General features: G+C 40.3%; 1 protein-coding gene across 5 annotated transcripts in view; it reads right to left on the minus strand.

Moving 5' to 3' along the window:
* Positions 1-513: 513 nt before the first annotated feature.
* FNDC3A (fibronectin type III domain containing 3A) overlaps positions 514-22,611 on the minus strand; it is a 167,602-nt gene continuing 145,504 nt past the window's right edge. For all 5 annotated transcript variants that reach the window (XM_055133520.1, XM_055133530.1, XM_055133512.1 and 2 more), the window contains 7 exons: positions 20,311-20,424; positions 19,088-19,237; positions 18,710-18,993; positions 18,413-18,625; positions 12,384-12,550; positions 10,407-10,534; positions 514-3,118 (listed from right to left, as the gene is read on the minus strand). In XM_055133520.1, coding sequence (XP_054989495.1) covers positions 2,804-3,118; positions 10,407-10,534; positions 12,384-12,550; positions 18,413-18,625; positions 18,710-18,993; positions 19,088-19,237; positions 20,311-20,424 — 1,371 coding nt within the window. In that variant the 3' untranslated portion in view covers positions 514-2,803. The remainder of the gene's footprint in view (positions 3,119-10,406; positions 10,535-12,383; positions 12,551-18,412; positions 18,626-18,709; positions 18,994-19,087; positions 19,238-20,310; positions 20,425-22,611) is intronic.

Genomic DNA, 22,611 nt, shown 5'->3' on the forward strand with positions numbered 1-22,611 from the left:
TACCCTGGATCTCTGGTAAGGTGCAATGATGGTGCAGCGAGAGGGTAGGGAGGCGGCTTCCCTGCCATTGCCTTGAACAGACAAGTTCATTCTTCTCTAACTTTAATGGGGGAATGAGTTGAGAGAGAATATGGATATTTCTGACAAGAGTTAAGCTTTTTGTCGTGGTGTAAATGGAGGCTGATGGAAGTGCCAGTTAACCAAGGCACTTGGAAATAGGTGAAGAATGCAGAAAAAATGCGATTGGAGACTTTTTTCCCGGTGGGAAGTTTACCTCCAACCCATTGTATTCTTCAGGTATCTGGCTCTGCCTTTATCATGTATTGCACAAAAACAAGTCATGATAAAATTGCCAATTTCATTACTATTTTGGGCTTTATTGTCTTGAATATTGGTTCTCTCTCTCCTGTTAAAGATCCAAATACTGTTGAGGAAACTCACTGCATGTGATACTTTATTTTGTATTTCATTTTCTAAGAGGCAGCAAATAAATGTATACAAATACAATAAACGTCTCAAAAAAGAATGATACAACTTTTATTTTCCATGGATTTTAAAGATACTTTTGCTACATACTTTATATACTTTTATGAGATTATATTTTTTCATCTGTATGAAGTTCAACCTTATACAATTTTAAGGTGATATGTTTGGTAGTGTATCTATAATCTTTAAAAAGTTTAGAGTTTTTGGAATGTACAGTATATGAGGTAAAATCAAGATTACATTAAAAGTTTTCTCCTCTGCACTAATTTCGCAGTGAGGCTCAAATGGCAAGTACACTATTAAATGACATTTACTATCAAAAATAGGAGTTCATTTGAGTTACTATGAAAAACATAAGCCACTGTTACTGGCACAGTGGCACATCTTACCATTTTAGACATTCAACTATATATAAATCTCTGGGCTGTTAACACTCAAACTCATTTGTCCTGCCAAATGTGGCACTTTAAAGAAGTTTCTAGAAAACAATCGCAATCACTGTTTTGGGGTAAAGTTATCAGCCTATACGTAAGAGATTAAAATTAAATAAAATGTAAACATACAGTATTTTATAGTGACATATCATTCTTACCACTTGGAAAGGCCAAGTTTATCCGTTTCTTTTTTGAAGGAAGGTTAATGTTTTTTTCTACAGCACAAATCATTTGACATAAAACAGTTACAATACATGCCCATTCTAATATAAGAGAGATTCTTCAGAGTTCTTCAAAGCACAAAACATGTTCTTTTTCCAAAGACTGACAGAAGTGCTCAGTAATCACTAAAATGCTAAGCGTCAGCAACTAAAAATTAGTGATTCACTATCCTAAAACTAAATAATAAATTAAAAAGGCTAGTTACAAGTGTTTTTACAGATAACAGATGTGATAAAACAAGACTTTTAGATAGTTTCATTACAAACTATTATTACTGGCAGTCACTGACATCTATGCAAGATGTACAATATGACACTTGACAAAATTCAATCTGATCATCCAATAACTCACAAATGCAAGCTCACAATACATTAACGAATTATGCAATTGCAAAGTGCTCTAATGCAACATTAACTACATGCAATCAACAATTTGGAACAGTATCCAAACAGACATTACATTAAACAATTTTTCAAGAAAGAAAGCAGCTTGAAGTTTACTGGTGCAAATTAATTTTTGTCTTCAGATTTGGTGCCCCAAACAGAAAAGTTAGGTTTGATTATGAGTTCTGACGGTGATGGCAGTAGTTATGGAAGAAGCAGCAAACTTACGGGAGTTCTTAAAAAATTAGGTACATCAGGTGGGTGAAGTGAGAGCATGTATGTGTGTGTGTGTATATATATATATGTATATATATGTATTTCTACACTTGGTATATATAGTTGTTATATATGCCATATATGTATGCCATGTACTTATGCACATACATATGGTTCCAAGGCTCCTACAATCAAATCAAGTAAGTTTGAAATTCAGAGTTAATTATGATTACTCTTTAAAAGGTAACCTATCTAAAAGTACTCTGGTTCTTTCCATGTTCTCAGAATGGGAAAGAGATACTTTTGGAGTAAACATTAAATTATTTTTAGGCCAAGTAAACTGTCTGTGCTTTCTCTGAAAGTGACTCATCTGTGAATTCATGTATATATACGTGTGATGAAGAACTCCACATTTATCAAACAAGAAGCTTCTTTTTTCCATGTAGTCTTTCATTCAGTTTGTTTGCTAAGCCCCTTCAGTTACTCACATAATCCCACTTACCAAGCCCCTCTAGTTAGTCGTCATAATCCCACTTACCAAATAATTAAGACAAATGAGGAGGTAGAAATATAGCACTAGATTGCTTTCACAGCATCAGACTTTAACATTTTTCTATAGCATGTTAGTGTAAGTTTTAGTCATTCTGAATATTTTCACTTGGTGGAATCTTCGTAAAGCACACAGATCAGGTTATCACCATTACACTCATGCTGACTGGTCAAAATTATGAATTATATATCATTTGCCTCTTAGGAAGTTTTACAAGAAGGCATGTCCAAAAGTAAAAATTAAAAAGGAAAGAAAAGTCCCAACCAAATAACAACAACCAAAAAAAAAAAAAAAGGGGGGGGAGAGAAAAAAAGAAAATTGCTATTTCTGTGGCTTGCATTTTAATAAGGTGCCAGCCTCTACCTAACAATACAGCACTGAAAATGGCAAAACTGATATGCTATAGTCTCAATGCCAGTGCTAAATGCCACTGTTTTTGTAAAAGCAATACAGAAATAATTTTAGTACGCAACAAAATAAAATGTATGGTATTAAAAATAAAAGTTATATTTTCACTTGATTACAAAGTACTGAATGATAAAGGCAATAAGAATGGAGAAGAAAGCGAACAGCACGAGGATGACGGCAGCACACTGCTCGTCACTAAGCGCCCGCCGGGTCCTCGGACTCTCCGCAGTGTCTCTGTGGACGCTGGCGGGGGGCTCAGTCCTCTGAGAGATGAAGAGCACTGTGGTGCTGTAAGGGCCGACGAGGTCCTGATGCCCCGCAGGATCTTGGCACTGGCGAATGGCACACACACGGAAACGATATTCACAGTTCAGCTGAAAGCTTGAATACCGGAATGAAGAGTCGGGGCCTTTGTAAATCTGTTAGCAACAGAAAAAAGAATTGTCTGAAAACCAGGGAGGAGATCTGGGCTAAAAATATTATTTTGAACAGGAAAGTGCCACTGTTTTTAATCTTTTAAAATGACTGTGTCTTTAGAGAATTCAACTGCTGTGTAAGGTCGGGAGAAATGTGAGGTTGTGGAATCTACCATCAGACTTCGCCAATCAGCTAAGAAGTAAAGGTGCTTCCTAAAGTAGCTGGAAAACAAGCTTAGTCCATAAGCTTTTCCTTTGTTTTAAATGTCATTTTATAAAACCAGTCCATTTAAGAAGAATGTGTTTTAAATATCTCCATTGTATTTTAGCCCAAGCAGGCTGAAGAAAACAATGGATGGAGGGAACGTTCTACAAGGTGTCTGTAGCAAGTAATTTGACGAACTTAGATAACCTAGAACCACAGAATAGCATTTTAAACCTGCTTACTCTGCCCCTGCCGCAGGAGGGAGGTAACCGGAGTGGAGTTCCAGAGGCTTTGACAGTATGCTAATTAGGGGATATACTGAAACCAGTGCCTGGGGCCCCTTGGAGGGAAGGGGCTTCAGCTCCCCTCCCTGCCCGGAGCAGAGCTTCTGAGGCCAAAGACCACTGGAGCCTAGCCACAGCCATGCTCAAGGCCCCTTTCCACACGTTCGGACGAGCCTCATGGATGAAGGAACCGGCAGAGGAATCCAGGTGTGTGGGACCCTGGGCTGAGACCTCCAAGCCTGCTCAGATCGGGACTGGGCCTCTTCCACCCAGATTCCCCATTTTCCAGTGGCTAGGTGGTCACACCCAGGGACAGCCCCTGGCGCTGTGTAATCCTACCAATGGCCAACATCCAGACTATAACACCAAGGTCCCGGAAGACATCTTATAGTCTAGTTCTCCCTCTGGGAGAACCTGGCAAGCTACCAAGAGTTTCCTGCCCACATGGGAGAGCCTCACAAACTCCCCATGGTGTATTCATATGCCAAAACCAGTAACAATGCTGGGTCTCATTCTCCTGACCCTGAAAGAGCCTCCAATGTGGCATCGTTGGGAAGGACGAGTAAAGAGAGGCTTCTAAAATCTCAGGGCTAGGACGAATGGAGGCGTTACTGAGATCACTTGAGAAATTCGATGATTAATGGGATGATGATGATGATGATGATGATGATGATGATGATGATGACTGAAACCGGCCACTTCTGGGGGCGCTAGAACCTCTCTCCTGCTTCACATTCTGTATGGTCTTAGCCCACTTACCTTAGTATAGTGGACATCACGGGAGTGATTTCATGATGAGAAAGAAATCAACTAGTTCTTGTTAAAGAACGGAGCCCACGTCTTGAGGGAGCTCCCATTAATGGCCCCTCTCCTCCCTCAGTACTCGACACACAAGGCTCACAGGATCCTCCCGAACTCCCCACACCTGACAGACTAGCAGTCAGGTCAACAACAGGAAAAGCAATTTGAGTACAAATTGACCTGCCTCAAATTTGATCTGTGCGGTAAATCTAACTAATCACAAGAAATATCTTTGCATCACTTTGCATTTTTACCACCCAGCATATTAAAAGATTAAAAAAATATAGAAAATTATTATGTGTAAGTCAAATTATTCATGGATACTGAGAAGTTATATAAAGGAAATTTTGTTGAAGAAAGAGAGCCTTCAGTGTAGGAAGTGAGATGAACCTTAAAGAAAATGGTGAACGCATGCTAGCTTTGAAGGTATAGCAGATATTTCAAGCTCAGCCCTTATCAAATGGGGAACAGATGAAGAATGAGAAATGCTGAAAGGATTAGCTTAAAATAAACAAGAAGGTTGTATTAAGAAAGCACTATAAAGTACACAAAATCTCGTCAATTTAGAAAACATAATGTCTTATAACAGCTATCTTTGCATTAAATTTTTTTTTCATTTGCCTCTAAATGTACATGGCAATATGGTTAGAAAAAACAAATGAATGAGGCTCAGCATGTATCAATTTATATAATTTGGGGAGCCATCCTCAGAGGTGCTGGGGGCCTGGGAATCACCTCAAGGACACCACCTGAGCTATCTCCTCGGAACCAGAAATACATTAGTTTTAAACCAAATGCAGATTTAAAACTTTAAAGTTTTTAAATTTTTGGTTTTTGGGCACACCTCGTGTTTCTCAGGGCTTATTCCTGGTGGTGATGAGGGACCACATGGGGGTGCTGGGGACAGAACCCGGGTTGGCTGTGTGCAAGGCAAACGCTCTTCCAGCTGTACTACAGCTCTAGCTCTTTAAAAGCAATTTGGGACACCCCGGAGCCACTGCCAGGCAAACAGCCCAGCCACACAGCTCCAGACAATCTCGAGAGAGATGGCCACCCATGGCCATGAAACCCAGGGGTGTAGCGGTTCTTGGGAGGCGGCAGGCTGGGAATTATCCTAGTTGTATAGATGCTGAGCGCCTGAGTCCACGGCTACATTTGCTCCTGCTGACAGCCCCGTAAGGGAACAGCAAATGAGATGGGAGAGTAACACAGACGCCAACTAAGCTCAATGGCAACACAGTAAACACAGAAGCCCCACTACAACAAACAGCTCAGTAAACCCACAGTGATTTTAATAACCCCATTTTTTGTTATAACAAGAAATATAAAAGAAAGTATTTTGTGAAGGGGGCTGGGAGAGGTGGAAAAATGGGGACAGTGGTGGAGGGAAGGTCACACAGGTGGTGGGATTGGTGTTCGAATATTGAATGCCTGAAACTGTCTTATGAACAACTTATGGTACTTAAATAATATAAAAGTAGGTAATGGAATATTCTTGATAACCTTTCAGCATCAATATTACAAACCATAATATGTGTGTGTGTGTCTGAGAGAGAGAGAGAGAGAGAGAGAGAGAGAGAGAGAGCGCAAGCAGCAAGCACATGTAGTAGAGGCAGGCAGGGGGTGAGGGGTGAGGAGAGGGAACCTGGGGACACTGGTACCGGGAAATGTACACTGGTGGAGGGTGGGTGTTGGAACAATGTATGACTGAAGTCCAATCAGAACAGCTTTGTAAGGGTCTATCTCACAGTGATTCAATAAAGAAAGTTAAAAAAAAATATATATATATATAAAGTTATTCGGCACATGTGCCACTTAGTGACATTTGAATGTCATAGGGTATAATCATATAACCCTAGATGGTAGGGTAGGAGTACAGCCAACTATACTCCTAGATTTATATGGCAGAGCCTATTTAAGCGATTTTTATATGCAGAACAATTCTGTATCATTATTAAGCAACACATGCCCATAATATAATTAAGTGTATATACTATTGCAAATAATTACTTCAGTAATCAATACTTGAAAAAAAAAAACCCTTACAGTTAACCACAAAACTTTTTTTTTTGGGGGGGGGGTGTCACACCCAGCGATGCACAGGGCTTACTCCTGGCTCTGCACTCAGGAATTAACTCCTGGTAGTGCTTGGGGACCATATGGGATGCTGGGAATCAAACCCTGGTTGGCTGCATGGAAGGCAAACACCTCCCCGCTGTGCTATTGCTCCAGACCCCACAAAACTCTTATATCTGCCATTCTTCTCTATTATTACTGAGGAAGGTGTTTTTTTTTTTTTTTTTTTTTTGCACTTAAGAACTGGCTGGAGCCGGTGCCTTGTACGCAGAGGGTTTCAGGTTTGAACACCAGGTATCAACAGCTCCAGAGCACTGCCCCGTGACCCTCTCCTCAGTAAGGACGTCAGGAACAAAATAAAGAGGCTGTGGAGATAATCAAAGAGCTAGAAGCACATGCTTGGCAGGCAGGAGCTCCGGGTCCAGACCCGGACACTGCCTGGAGTGACCACTGAGCACTGTCCGTGTGGCCTCCCCAAACCAAAATTTTTTTCCCAAATGAGGGTCTGTCTCATTTCCCAACATTCAATTTCATTAGGGTTATAGGCGTCTCTGAGAAAATCTAAACTCAGATGACAGAGGTGGTGCTCAAGTCTGAGCACAAGCATCGGTTCCCGGCTTTGTAAGCCAAGTGCTTTCTTTCTCCTGAAATGTGAATAAGTAAGAATTCATTCGGGTGACAGCTGAAAACTGTGAGAAACTACTTCCTTGTGACTCCACAAGTTTCTAGGTGAACCAATCCTCAAGCCTGTACTTAGTTACACTTGATTTTACCTAAGTTTACAGAAAGCAGTATGTATTTTAGTAGTAATAACTTTACAATTTTAACCAGGGCATTGCTTTTCACTTTTATAGAGTATTCAAGAAAATAAAGAACAAGAATAGTCATAAAACATACTTTGTGGCGGGGCTGAAGAGATAGCACAGAGGGTAGGGCGTTTGCCTTGCATGCGGTCGACTTGGGTTTGATTCCCAGCATCCCATATGGTCCCCTGAGCACCGCCAGGAGTAATTCCTGAGTGCAGAGCCAGGAGTAACCCCTGTGCATCGCCGGGTGTGACCCAAAAAGCCAAACAAAACAAAACAAAGCAAAAAATAAAGAAAACGTACTTTGTGTTATTCTCCTGAACCTATAGGCTACTCAAAGTATTCTAAGAATGTTTAAGGTAGGCGAGGCTAAGCTTGATGGTCAACAGTTTAGGTGTGTTAAATGTACCTTCAACTTAGGGCACTGTCAAGTGTAGGACAGGTTTAAAACCCCATTGTAAGTAGAGAAAGACTTCAATGAAAATGAGCAATGAGTTCTGACAGAAGAACTGCCGTAAGTACGGACTGGACTCGTAGGGTAAACTGATATGTTTTTAAGGTGACAGTTTTGTCCCCAATTATTTTCCTTTCACCTTGTTATAATGTTTTGGTTAGGAAGTACCTAATTTGAAAAAAAAAACAAAACATCACACTTCTTTGAAGCTATCAGGTACTCATTCTTTGAAGCTATCAGGTATTCATTTGGTATGAATATTACCAAGCAAACAGGCTTTCTCCAGAGTCATTAAGTATTTAGGAGTTATAATGTCTCGGATGAAATTTTAGAGAATGTGGGCATATAGTGAGGTGTTAATATACAGTGAGTTGTAAAATGTTAAAAACTTTTAAATTCTTTTTTTGGTTTGTTTTCGGTCACAGCCACGATAGTGTTTAGGGGCTCTTCCTGTGTTCAGGAGTGACTCCTGGCTGTGCTTGGGGACCAATGTGCTGCTGGGGATCCAAAGCCTCGTTGGCTGCATGTAAGGCAAGCTCTTAACCTTTTGTATTCTCTCTCTGGCCCTTCATTTTTTTGTTGTTGCTTTTTGGGTCACACCCAATGATGCTAAGGGGTTACTTACTCCTGGCTCTGCACTCAAGAATTATTTCTGGTGGTGCTTGAGGGACCATATGGGATACTGGGGATTGAACCCAGGTCGGCCGCATGCAAGGCAAACACCCTACCCGCTGTGCTATCACTCTGGCCCTCAGGCTCATAAATTTTAAAACAAAATATTTCCTGTTTTCCACCCTCCCACCCCCACTAATGCCTGGTGGTTCACAGGGGACCGACCGCAAATGGTGCCAGGGATCAAACCTGGGCCAGCCCTGTTTGACAAACAGAGCCTTAACTCCTGTCCTACTTCTCAGGCCCAGAAACTTTAAAACTTTCAAGATTTAAGTGAACATATAAAGGAAGACATTCTTAGGAAATTAGACTCAGACTCTAAGAAAGCTAAAGTGATAATAGGGTTAATTTAGCTCTAAATTAGAATTACACTGCTGTTTTATACAGCAATATAGCTTATAAAATTCATAATGCTCAAATGTTATTTCCTTTTAACATGTAATACAATTATATTTTCTCTAATATTAATTTTGCTTCTTTCCTGGAAGGAACCTGCTTATCTATAAATTATATCCAAATCTAATTATAAGTCAATTTGCAGATGACTTAATAAAAGAAAAAAATCACATGCCAAATTTAATCTGCAGCCTTTTGTAATTTCAATTATTATACTTCCATAACTTAATAGATCTTGAAGAAAGAAAATTACATTGAAAAATAGCCTATTAATAGTTACAACAGTGCCAGAGTGAAATATTTTATAGTGCAAAAAGAAAATAAAACGAGAACTCAAAAGAAAATCAAAAGAAAATCTTATACAAATGAAGAGATGCAGGAAAATCTATTCATGACTGCTATTCACCCCTTACTAGGAAGTCTTTGAATTTCCTGCTCACGAAGATGACAGTCTTCTACAACTGCATCTACTGACATATTTATAACAATACATTATAAAGTGACTATTATTCCAAATGCCTCCCTACTAATCTCTCTGCATCTGTACAAGTCCCACTGAAGCAAGAATGATTGTGTATCTGATCATGTGATATTCTGATCAAAATCTTCCACTGGTTTTTCATTTTATGTGGAGTAAAAATTGCTCAAGTATATGATCTTTATGTCATTCATAATGATAAGGAGTAAAATGGCCTGACTTCGCCTCTGTTTACTCTGCCCTACATACTGGTCTTCGTGTTTGCTTAATTTGACCAGCTTGTTCTGGCTGCAGTCTTTGTAACTACTCAGTCTTCTTCATGGAATATTCTCCCATTTTCATTTTATCGTGGTCTCTATTCAAGATCATGTACTGAACAGCATGAGCTATGCCGCCAAGTACTCCCCATTCCTTTTATAGGAATTTATTATGTTTTGGCTTTTGGGCCACACCTGGCAGTACTCAGGACTTACTCCTGGCTCTGCACTCAGGAATCACTCCTGGCGGGCTCAGCCAGTGCAGGGCAAGTACTCAGCCCTCTGTAATAGTTTCAGCCCCTGACTTTCATGTTTCATCCACTACCCTTAACCACGATCTGGCACAGTAAAGACTGATGTGTTTATTTGCTTTTACTGGCTTTCTCCCTCCTAGAACGTAAGCTCCACAGAGGTACAGACTTTTGTTCAGTGTTCTATTCTGAGTGCTTGGCAGAGAGTTCAATAAATACTCGACAAATGAGTAAGCAATCTACTTTAACTTCAGTACATGCTTCTGAGAACCCCAATTTTAAATTTTTTTGGGGGGTTGGTGTACACCAGGCTGTATGCAAGGTTACTCCTGGCTCTCTGTTCAGGCATCACTTTTAGTGGTATGTGGGTGGCCATATGGGGTACTGCAGATAGACCTGAGTCAGCTGCATGCAAGGCAAGTGCCTTATCTGCTGTATAATGTCTCCGGCCATAGCTTGAGATATCGATAATATTAATCTTTGGAACACAGTTAAGTACTGAACAAATATTTTTGAATCACAAAGGTAAAGACAGTTAAATATTTCTTTGGAAATACATAAAAATGAGAATAGTAAGAATTATATCCATAGGATTATATTTTGCCACAAACCTGTTTGAATTCTGAATCTTTTCCCACCAGAACTTGCAGACTATAAATCACTGGATCACCTTTCATTGGCGGCAAACACTCCCATGTAATTTCACAAATATGATCACTTACTTTCTCTATTTTGGGGGCTGTGAAAGGAAAAAAAATTGCTCTATTCATTGTTTTTTTTAACTTGGCACATCACACAGACTGTTTTAACTAATCCAAGTATAACACATCTTGAAATCCAATTACAAACTTGAAATGAGTATCAGTCAACTTTTGAAAGAGTTAATGGCTCATTCTTACCAGGTACCACTATGTTCTGAGTGACCAACCATACTACTAAACAAGCTAACAGAGGGTATGACAGTTTTAGAACAACTTTTAATGGTACTCAGTAAGAACACATAAAATTTTATATTTTAAGAAATCTTGTAAGATAAGCTGAAGAATAACCCTAGTTCCTTGATCACTTAAGACTGCATCAGCAGAGAATTGTACAAAGGGTTGGACTGGTGATCTTAAAAGTCACTAAAAAAGATGAAGGGAGAGAAAACTACTCAGTGACTTCATCAACATTAGAAGCAAACTGTTCTTTGTCTTCTAATAATGAATCTGTTTACTAACTAATATACTCAAATAAACGATTCAGGTCAATAGTATTTGAAGTCTTTTTGGCTAAATGCATACAGTGCCTAGCTGGAACTTAAACCTGAAAGCTTTATAACTTTCGACATGGTGATTCAATAAAAGAATAAATTAAAAAAAATAAATGCATACAGTGCCATCCTTGTTAAATCACAAAAGAACCCCCCAAAAGTTGATTTTAAAGATACACAGGCATATGCTGGAGATACTGTGAGCTTAGTTCCATACCATCATTCAAGTATCAAAAATAAAGCAAGTGGCAATAATTGATCAGTTTCCCAGTATACACTGAAATTACGTTCACACCATCCTATGGGAACGGGCAATAGCACTGTCTAAAAAAACCACACTGAATTAACTTTTAAAAATTATATTATCATTAAAAAAAAAAGCAATAACATCATCTGAGTAGACCCTTCTGTGACTCAATCTTTTGTTGGTGGAAAATCATGAAGAATTTGTGAAGCACAATAAAACAAGGTAAGCCTGCATGCAAATATGATTTAAAAATCAAAACAAGAATTGTTTCCATTAACACATTAACTGGCTTTTTCATTTAAATCCAAATGAATGAAATCATAATGACTCAAAACAACAGTTTTTTTTTTTTAAAAGTACAATAGCAGAAACAGCTATTTTATCTATTCCACTTTTTTTTTTTTTGGCTTTTGGGTTACACCCGGCGATGCTCAGGGGTTACTCCTGGCTTTGCACTCAGGAATTAGTCCTGGTGGTGCTTGGGGTACCATATGGGATGCTGGGAATCTAACCCAGGTCGGCCACGCTCAAGGCAAATGCCCTACCTGCTGTGCTATCGCTCCAGCCCCTCCACTAAGTATTTTTATGTTAAATATCAGTGACAAAAATGAACACTTATCTGAGTAACTGTGCCAGATAAAATTCTTTTTTGGTGGTGGTGGTGGAGTTTCCAAGCAGTAAGAGGGCTGAGGACCCCCAGCCATCCTCAGTCCATCAGGCTGCAACTCGATGCTCGGATGGGACACTGCCTGAGTCTGCTGTGCCTGGGATATTGGGCCACCCAAGCAGTGCTGCGGAGCGTCCAGGGCAGACGCTGGCAAAGCTCAGAAACCATGTGGTGTTTGGAACAGAGCCCAGGAAGGGCGCATGCAAGGTATGGGTGGTAACCCCTCTTTTATCTCCTGGTATCCAGAAAATACAGCTTTTAGTATTGAATAAAACGTAAAGTAGGTGGGCATTTGTCCATACTGTCTTTCTTGTACTTTACATGTTTATATTTGATGAAAAATATTAATAACCATGAAGTACTATATGAAAAATGCTCTTACAATCACTATTAAAAAAATAACTTGAAGATGAAAAACTTACCTTTCAAGGCAGCTGGAACAGATTTTGGAGTAGTGAAAATATATTCTTGGGAGAGAGGACCTTCCCCTGCTTCATTACAAGCTTGTATACAAAATTTATAGGATGTTGACTCATTAAGTCTTTGTACTTTGTATGTATGACAGGGTCCTCTGTACAAAGACACAAACCTAAAAATGGAAATGACTTATTAAAAATAAACCTTGACTATATTATTAAAAATGCCTAAATACAGGGGGTATGGTGCCGCTCCAGGCCCACTTGGATCGGGAATGGGCCTCCTCCCCCCAGGTCCCAAGTTTTCCAGTAGCTTGGCAGTCACACTCACAGACTACCCGTAGTGCCATGTAATCTCATCAATGGCCAAGACCCAGAGACTATAAACTAAACTCCTGAAAGAGAGTGCAGCAGAATGTCCTGATCCCACGGTAGGCTGTCTTCACCAGGGCGCCCCAGACGGGGGAGGGTAAGAGAACTCCCCACCCCAAAGGACCCAGCTCTGGCAGCCAGAAACCTCCAAAACCCAAATGCTGCCATGCTCAAGGCCACTCCCCATGTGCTCAGGCGGAGCCTCACGCATGAGTGAAGTCCTATGGAACCCAGGTAATGTGGAATTTTGTGACCTTGGACTCTGGGCTCAACAGGACCAGGAGCAGAGATCCTCTGCCCGCTTTCCCAGTCTCTGGGGACCCAGGAGTCACGCCCATAAGCCACCTCCTGCTGGTGCCAGATAATCTTGCCATCGGCCACCATCCAGATCACATGGCTGCTTCTCCCGAAGGGAACATAACATGAGGTCCCCATTACCATGCAACTGGATTCAGCGTCAGGCTATTTCACACGGGGCGCCCCAGAGCAGGGCGGATGAGAGCCCTCCCTGCCCCAAGGGACCCAGCTCCAGCAGACAAAAACCTCCACAACCCAACTGCTGCCATGTTCAAAGCTGCTCCCCACGTGCTTGGGCCAAGCCTCACATATGAGTAAATATACTCCTGGACCCGACATATCATAAAACACTCCCTAACCATTCTCCATAATTATACCGTATTTGATGGGATTCAGACAGCAGGTAACAAATCACAGAGGGAAATATACATATGCATAGATACGTATTTTCAGATATATATACCAAAGCTCACACCACCCAAACTTTAACAACATGTTAGTGATATCCTAAGAATGTTTTAATGGATCCTGCCAAAATAGAATAATCTTCACACTGTTTTCTATACAAACACTTTTTTGTAAGTATGTTCAACAGTTCTTCATAACAATGTGAAATATATTATTTCAGTTGTGTTTTGGGATAGGGATTGGGGTTTGGGACAGAAACATCCCGAATTTGTAATGGTGTAATGGTGGTGGGATTGGTGTTTGAATATTGAATGTAATCAAACATTGTGAACTAACTTATAAAATCAAAAAATTAAGATAAAAAGTAATGTGGAGTTCATGCTCAATTCAATCAGCTTACTCAATGGCTGAATAAATAGCAGTACTCCTACATTATAAAAAAAAAATGCCTAAATACAAGTAAAATCATATATGCACCAAGACCACAAATGTTAACATCATTTTAACACAGGACCTTACTACAGCAAGACTTCATTTTATATAGACATATGCAGATTTATATGTAAGAATACATATTTTAAGGTTAAAAAACCCCCACCTAATTAGAATATTAGAGTAATCCCAAGGAATTCTTTATTGCTGTCTTTAAAAATCATAACAAAAATTACAGAATTATTGGGGCTGGAGTGATAGCACAGTGGGGAGGGCGTTTGCCTTGCACTCGGCCGACCCGGGTTTGATTCCCAGCACCTCATATTCCCTGAGCACCACCAGGGGTAACTCCTGAGTGCAGAGCCAGGAGTAATCCCCGTGCATCGCCGGGTGTGACCCAAAAAGCAAAAAAAAAAAAAAAAAAAAAAAAAAAAATTAAAGAATTATTTATTTCTCAATGTGTCATGTTTGTGTGTCCTAAAAATCGCTATACTTCATGTTCAATCATAGTAACTACTTCTTAGGCTTTTGATAAAGCTTTGTTTCTGTATATTGTATTATAAATTTAGCACTGTTGTCCCATTGTTTATTGATTTGCTCGAGCAGCCACCAGTAAGGTCTCCATTATGAGACTTGCTGTTACTGTTCTTGGCATTTCGAATACGCCACGGGGAGCTTGCCAGGCTCTGTCATGCGGGCAGGATACTCTCAGTAGCTTGCTGGGTTCTCCGAGAAGGGCAGAAGAATCGAACCTGGTCGGCCGTGTGCAAGGCAAATGTCCTACTCACTGTGCTATTGCTCCAGCCCGTAAATAAGATAGCTAGAATTTATTCAAGTTCCAGTGGAGGGGGGAAATTTTTTCTATTGTTAACTTTTTCTGGTGTTAACTGGAAAAAGAGAAAGCCTGAGGGCTAGTCTGAAAGTAGTGAATGGTTGCAAGGTCAACCTAAAGTCAACCTGCCACAAACTATTATAAATTTATTGTCACTGTCACTGTCATCCCGTTGCTCATCGATTTGCTCAAGAGGGCACCAGTAACATCTCCATCGTGAGACTTGTTACTGTTTTTGGCATATCGAATACGCCATGGGGAGCTTGCCAGGCTTGCCAGGCTCTACTGATACTCTCAGTAGCTTGTCGGGCTCTCCAAGTGGGGCGGAGGAATCAAACCCGCTGTGCTATGGCTCCAGCCCATAAATTTATTTATAGATATAATTATGAATTCATTATAATTTTTTTTGTGTGTTTTAGGCCACATCTGGTTGTGCTCTTGGCTCTGTGCTAGGAATCACTCCTGGGGTGCTTGGACTATATGTGGTGTTGGAGACTGAACTGGGGTCAGTTCAACACAAAGGACACACCTTACTCCTTTATTATGTCTCTCTGAATAACAAAATTTCAATATTATAAAAGGCTTTAGTTTCATACTCAATATTATAAAAGTTCTTTAGGTGCTAATAACTTTGAAGTTTGTGGTTTTGTAATAAAATATAGACTAGAACAATCTAAATAAATACAGTATTGTTTTTTAAAAAATTCTTGAATTTTGAGTGATACCTGGCAATGCTCTAGGGTTGCTCCGGGACCATATGAGATACAGGGACTAGAACCCAGGCTGTGTGCAAGGCAAGTGCCCTCCCTTTATACTAATTCTCTGGCCACTATTCTATTATCTTCTAGCCAGAATTAGACCCGTGTCCAGCAAGCCCTGTACAACCCCAATATAAATGCTAAGAAAGGGAAGAAAATTTTAAGGACTATCCTCCAAGACATAAGGCCACTAAAATCAAATTCTGCCAGGAAAAAAGGCTCACATTCAGAGAGTTGCAGATTTCAGGAAATGATCAATACTGTTTGTTTTGTGAAATACACTTGCTGTTAACCTGGCTTATTTGTTACTTTAAATGTGAAAAGGTATCTGAGACAGAACTCATGCATAAATAGCATGGATTTTTCCATTACAAAACATCTGGCTAAGATAGCAATTCAATAAAAACAAGTAACCTTAGGAAAAATTATCACCAGTATTCTAAACTCATAAACTATACAATTGTTTCTGGTAAAGTAAGTGCAAAGTGAAATTCCAATTCTGAAAATATCTGAAGAGTAACTGCTGTGGAATACTTATAGAATATTTATGTGGTATATAATTGGCTTGAAGTGAGTAGTATTTTTGCATGCATGTAGTGATCGGCCACAGCACTGAACTTTGGGTGGGCATCGTGGACCTTCGTTCAAGTCTGTGCTTTCATCGAATGAAGGGATCGTGAGTCACATCGTCAACAGTCGGACATTGTCATGGCCTGAGAGATGAGTACCCAAGGACAGGGTACTCATTGTCGTGAGCCATTGAAAGAGAGCCCGGAGGCGGGGGTGCTGGGACTCGCACTGCAGAGGAAATGACTCTTCTCTGCCAGAGTCCCCTTGGCAGTGATCTCCAGGGTCTTTGCTCAGTCCCAGGGGACTTAATTCCCCTCTGAGCCTGCCTGCCCCATCTCCTGTGTACCTGCTGTGGCAGAGGAACCTCAGGTGGTGGCTTGTGGCTGAACTGGAGCCTGCAGCACCCAGTGGAAGAAGCGCCTCGGCCCGGGCAGGTGAGGGCCAGTGTACTGTGAGAGGTGTGAGGCTGTGGTGAGGAGGAGATGCTCCCTTCTCTAGCAAGAGGGGCTTATCTTCCCAAGGTCAAGTCCCTGTGCCTTATGGGAGCCTTGAGGTTTAAGCAGATGAGTCTCATCAGCTTGTCACTGTAAGTCTGAGAATAAAGACAGTGGCTGGCAGCAGCTCAGTGTAGGGTACATATAGATGGCCTGATGTCCCATTCCCACCCCAAACCCAAACCAAACCAGGAAGCTGTGTTTTTCTTCATTTCTCTATTAGACTTTTGGATTATTCAGCATGAAAAAAATTCATCTTTAGAATATGTGTTGTTCCAACAGTCTAACTGGTCATGTGTTATCCACATTTATCAAGCCTGCATCTTCCAGACGAAGGAGAGTGTGTTGGATGCAGGGCATTGGTGTGCAGCTTAGGGCACATCATGCCATGCCCACACTGGGTTGGTACTGATGACTGCTGTTCTGTTTTACAGTTGAAGCACATCCCTCCCTATGGATTTCTCTACTACAAACAGATGCAGTCTCTCATCAGACTGTGTGGGCAAATCAAATCAATCGTGTTTGATGGGGCAAAGTAAGTGTGACACTTTGTCATCCCTTGCAGTTAGGATAGGGGCCAGGGTGAGAAGTAGGCAGCTGTGGGAGCTGGCCTGGTCTGGGAACTCCGCAGTGTGGAGGCCTGGGACAGGAATAAAGCACTAGCAGGCTGTTGGAATCTTGGCTGAAGGAACAAATAGCATGTTTTGGAGACTTTCTTGGAGTTTTAATTTCCAAAATGAAATTTTATGCACAGAAAGGATTGATAGTTTTTAACTGCTTCTGAGTTTGTAGGTTTGATTTTTTTCTAGTATCCTATACATTTATATTTATGTTTATCAGTCTAGTAAATGAACTCAATTTTGTTTGATTACATATGCATCACCTTCAAATTTGGATTAATTCCTCCAACATTTTAAGTTCCATGGTCAATAATTCAGGCTGGAGTGATAGCACAGCAGGTAGGGCTTTTGCCTTGCATGCAGCCGACTTGGATTCAAATCCTCCTTCCCTCTCAGAGAGCCCGGCAAGCTACCAAAAGTATCCCACCTGGCAAGCTACCCATGGCATATTCGATATGCCAAAACCAGTAACAACAAGTCTCACAATGGAGATGTTATTGGTGCCCGCTCGAGCAAATCGATGAGCAATGGGATGACAGTGATACAGTGATAAAGCATCAGAATAGCTTCGGTAATTTCAATAATTTGTGTTACAAGTATTTTTAGTTAACACTGTAATTCAACTCTCTCTCTCTCTCTCTCTCTCTCTCTCTCTCTCTGTGTGGGAGTAGTGAGTAGCAAAACAACTAGATCATGCCACCAAACTCATGGTGAAAAATATAAACTGTATTCCTTTAGTGAGCAGGTCCTCTGACAGAACTGTGATGGAAGTGAGATAAAATCCCAGCCTCATGGAAGTGAGATATAATCCCAGCCTCAAGGATGTCAGAACACAAAGCCAATCAATTATACCACTGCAAAAACTGCTTCTTACTGGAAATAAGGGTGAGTAGTTTATTTTACAGCCAAGGATGTTACTCTCAGTAGCATGAAGAAATGAGCAGTGAATGAGTCATACAGGAGATCCAAAATGTGGTCCATTTAATTTTTTTCTCTTGACTTTCCAATCTAAGTGATAATTTCACATGTTTTGTGATGTTCTAGAAATAGCACACTGAAAACTTATCTCTCAGAATTGTTTTTGGAAATTTTATTTACTTCTATAGTTTACAAATCTATACTCAAAGTTTCAGAAATTATACAAAGAAGCAATTGAAAAACTCACCTGCCATGATGTGGCATTGGAACCATGTGTATGAGAAACCATTATTTACACAGAATATCAGTAAAAAATTAAAAAAGAAAAACTCACCTTCCATTCTTATCCTCCATCTGAAGGTGGTACTGAATAGAATCTGTTGACAATGTCTTTGGAGTTCCTTCTCCCCATTTCAACTTAAGGTTTTGGTGGTTGAAGGCAACACATTCTAATCGAGGTGGATCAGGAGGGAGTGGCTTGGTTTTTAATTTTATTGTGTGGCTAAAAGGACCGGCTCCCAGGCTATTCAAGGCTTGAATTCGTATTCTAAGAGCCATGGTAAAGAAAAAAACTGATTACTTAAAGCATCTATGGTCTAGGCAAAAATTGACAAATAGAATTTGAGTGTACCTGTATGTTGTATCTGGCTGCAAATTCTCAATAATGGAGCTTGTAACCTTTCCCACGACCAAGGGCTGCTTGTCTCCGAAGTCTATGCTGTAGGCAATGATCTCTGAACCATGGTCACAAGGCTTTTCCCAGCTTATCGCAAGGCATGTAGAAGGTGAGTAAAAGGAGTTTTCTAGTTCATCATCACTTATTTCTTGAAGACAAGTTACAACAGCAGGAACTGAGGGTGGGGTAACACAGGCTACTACTTCACTAAAAGGACCGGCACCCACCACACTTAAAGCCTACAAATGAACAGAAGCCCTAAGTTAACAAAGACATGACCAAGAAAACGCTCAAAAGCACCAGAGAGAGTAACTATGCATTCGGTGCCTTTACCTGCACTCTGCAGTAATAGGTAGTTGCTGGTGAAAGTCCCTTCAATTCATAACTGAGACCAGGCCCACAGTAGCATATCTGCATACTTCCTTCAACTCCTCCCCACTCCAATCGATACTCAGTAACATCCGTCCCATTACTCAAAGGAACCTTTAAGAAAAAGGTAAACACCTTAAAGTCCTGACACTAAATTAAGTTAAAAACTGGATTGCTTTTGTAAAAGCAATGAATGTATTCACTTATGACATTTAAGCAGAGTGAAAACTGTTAGTTATGTTTCTGTTTATTAAGGCTTTAAGATTTTCCAGAAATATCATTGTTGAGCTAGAAGTGCAAAACAACTGAGCCATTTTGTTTTTTTGGGGCCACATTTGGCCCAAGAAATTATTTTGAAGTAAATACACGGAAAAAAAAATAAAAAATTTTGAAAAATATTTTACTTCAAAGTGATTTTATTAAGTAAAATAATACATAAAGACATTTTGTTAAATTTCAAAGGAAACAAAATAATTGTCATTACTGATTATAACTATATAATAAATATACTGGAGATAATAAATATGACAGGAATTTATTATATTTTACTAACTCATATGGATGCTTGTTCTGAACATTAAAGCTGAACAGTGGCTAATTATCTCAGTACTGAAATAAAGTTTTTTCTCTGTTTCTTCAGTTACACTCAGGGATCCCTCCTGGCACTGTGATCCCCTAGGACTATATGTGTTGCCAGAGACTGAACCCAGGTCAGGGCCTGGACTGAGAGTAGATCAGGTAGAGAGCTTGCTTTGCAAGTGACAAATGTGCCTGTAATCCCCAGGACCACATATGGTCCCGAGTCTGCCAGGAGTGATCCCTAAGCACAGAGCCAGGAGTAAGCCCTTAGCACTGCCAGTGTGGCCCCAAATAAAAAGCCAAAAATCTGGGTGAGCCACATGCAAGTTAGGTGCCCTACTGGCTATACCATCTCTCCTGCCTCAGGATAAAACTTATGATAAAACACAAAGCACATCATGAACAACTGTGAATTCTTGTAAAGCAAACACACCTTCCAAAGGAAAGACAAAGAATTTACGTTTCTTTATGTGTATTTAACTAAGACTGACTCTATAATTTGAGCTAAAAATGAATACCTTTATTTTACAACACAAACACACACACACACACACACAACACCTTTAATTCTGCAGGAAGTCAGTGTAAGGCAACAGAAGTTACAGTACCTCCCAAGTCACTTGCGCACAAGTCGCAGATCTGCACGTCACCTGTGGGGGTTTGCACGGATCTGGTGGCCCAGGGGCTGTGGTAATATCACATTTTTCTGAAAATGGTCCAAACTAGAAGAAAAATAGCCAGTGCTCTCAGTTCTCAAATTTATTTTAAAGCTTCCAAGAAATAATTACAAATTATACATCAAGCCTAATTAAAATGTATAATTCTAAGAGCATTCTAAGAAAGATTTAGTAATTACAGAAGTGAAGAGATGGTAGCATTTTAGTTTCATTCACTCTACTGTCTCAACTTTCTCTTTATTCCTTCATGAGCTCTTTCTATAGATTGTAACAAGGGTAAGTCATGATAAAATTAGGTGGAATAAACCAGAATAAGTTATGTAAAGAATAAAGAAACTGATACAAAGAAGGCATGAGAGATAGTATAATTATCTTAAAATTTAAGTTAGCTTTAGAAGGGTTTGGAATATATATATTCTCTGTAAATATAAAAAATAAACATTAAGATGATTTTGGCAAATCATCACAGACCTGAAATTCTATGTTTTTTGAAACAAGATTTTTTTTTTTTCTTTTTGGATCACACCCAGCAATGCACAGAGGTTACTCCTGGTTCATGCACTCAGGAATTACTCCTGGCAGTGCTTGGGAGACCATATGGGATGCTGGGAATCGAACCTGGATTGGCCACGGGCCAGGCAAACGCCCTACCCACTGTGCCCCAAAAGATACCGCCAGCCCCAAAAGATAGTTTTTATACTGAGACTTATTTAGAAAGATTTAAGGGAAGAGAAAGGGAGAAGTGTGTGTTCAAGAGAGAACACGGGCTCCTCCAGAATGGAAATAACCAGGCAAAGAAACAGAGACAAGCAAGCAATATACGTGTACAAGGGAGAGCACGGGACTGCAGAGCAAGCCTGCTGGGATAATTTGGAACGTGAAATTAATCACAGAAACCAGTATTAAAAATGCTATCCCATATAAAAAAAAAAAACAGTACGAAAACAATACCCAAGATGGTAGAAACCAGGGCCAGGAGGACTGTTCCATGAGAGGAAGCTCGACACGAAGGGCAATGGGGGCAGCATTGCTGGACAGAGAAAGGACCGGGAAGGGGAAATGGCCACTCTGGACAAGAACCGCGTGCTGGAAGGAGGCAGAGTGAGATGCATGATACCCTTCAGTAACAGTATGGCAAGCCACAGTGCTTACAGTAAAAAAGGGAAAAAAAGGGAAGAAAGGTGTCTACCGTAGGGCCAGGGTGGCTGAGGGAAACTGAGGACACTGGTGAAGGGATGGGCATTGAAACTCAAATCATGAACAATTCTGTACTTTGTAACTGTATCTCATGCTAATTCAATTTAAGAAAGGAAGAAAAATGCTATCCTAAAAACCCAAATGTACAATTATAGATGAATGGGTCAAGCAGCTATGGTATAAATACACAATAAAGTACTAGACAGGGGGCCAGGAAGAGTACTACAGGCAGGATGCTTATCTTGCATGTGGCTGACCGGGGCGCAATCCCTGGCACCCCATGTGAGTCCTGAGCAGATTAAGAGTTGAGCACCACAGGTTGTGGCACCCAAACAAACAAAACCACTTCAAAACAAAACAAAAACAGAAACCCTGAGCCTGGAATACTCCATAGCTGTTAAAAATAAATGAAATTAGGGGCTAGAGCAATAGCACAGCGGGTAGGGCGTTTGCCTTGCACGCAGCTGACCCGGGTTCGATTCCCAGCATCCCATATGGTCCCCCTGAGCACCGCCAGGAGTAATTCCTGAGTGCAGCACCAGGAGTAACCCCTGTGCATCGCCGGGCGTGACCCAAAAGTAAAAAAAAAAAAAAAAAAAAAAAGAAATTATGCAATTTGTTGCAACATGGATGAAAACAGAAGAAAAAGGTCGAAGACATGATTATCTCATTCATCTGTGGAACAGAGCAACTCAAAAAAAATATGGACAGTACTAAACAATGACAAATCCTTGATACTGGTATATGAAATTAATTATCAGACAGGCGGGAGAGAAGAGAGGAGAGAAGACTGGATGAGAAGAGATGCAGACAAGGGGGAGGGCTATGGCACTTTCTAAGTCTGTATTTTTAGCACTATTATGACTTCTTTAAGTAAAACAAATTAAAAAATAAAAATGCTATCCCAAGGCTTGTAGCCTGTGGGGATGGCAGTGACACACTATATATTTGATTATGTATGTATACAACTTTAAAATAGGTTTATATGTAAATATTGACCTCAGTTGGATAACAGGATATAAAATGTAGTCAATG

The sequence above is a fragment of the Sorex araneus genome, chromosome 1 (assembly GCF_027595985.1).
Source record: "Sorex araneus isolate mSorAra2 chromosome 1, mSorAra2.pri, whole genome shotgun sequence".
NCBI classification, from domain to species: Eukaryota; Metazoa; Chordata; class Mammalia; order Eulipotyphla; family Soricidae; genus Sorex; species Sorex araneus.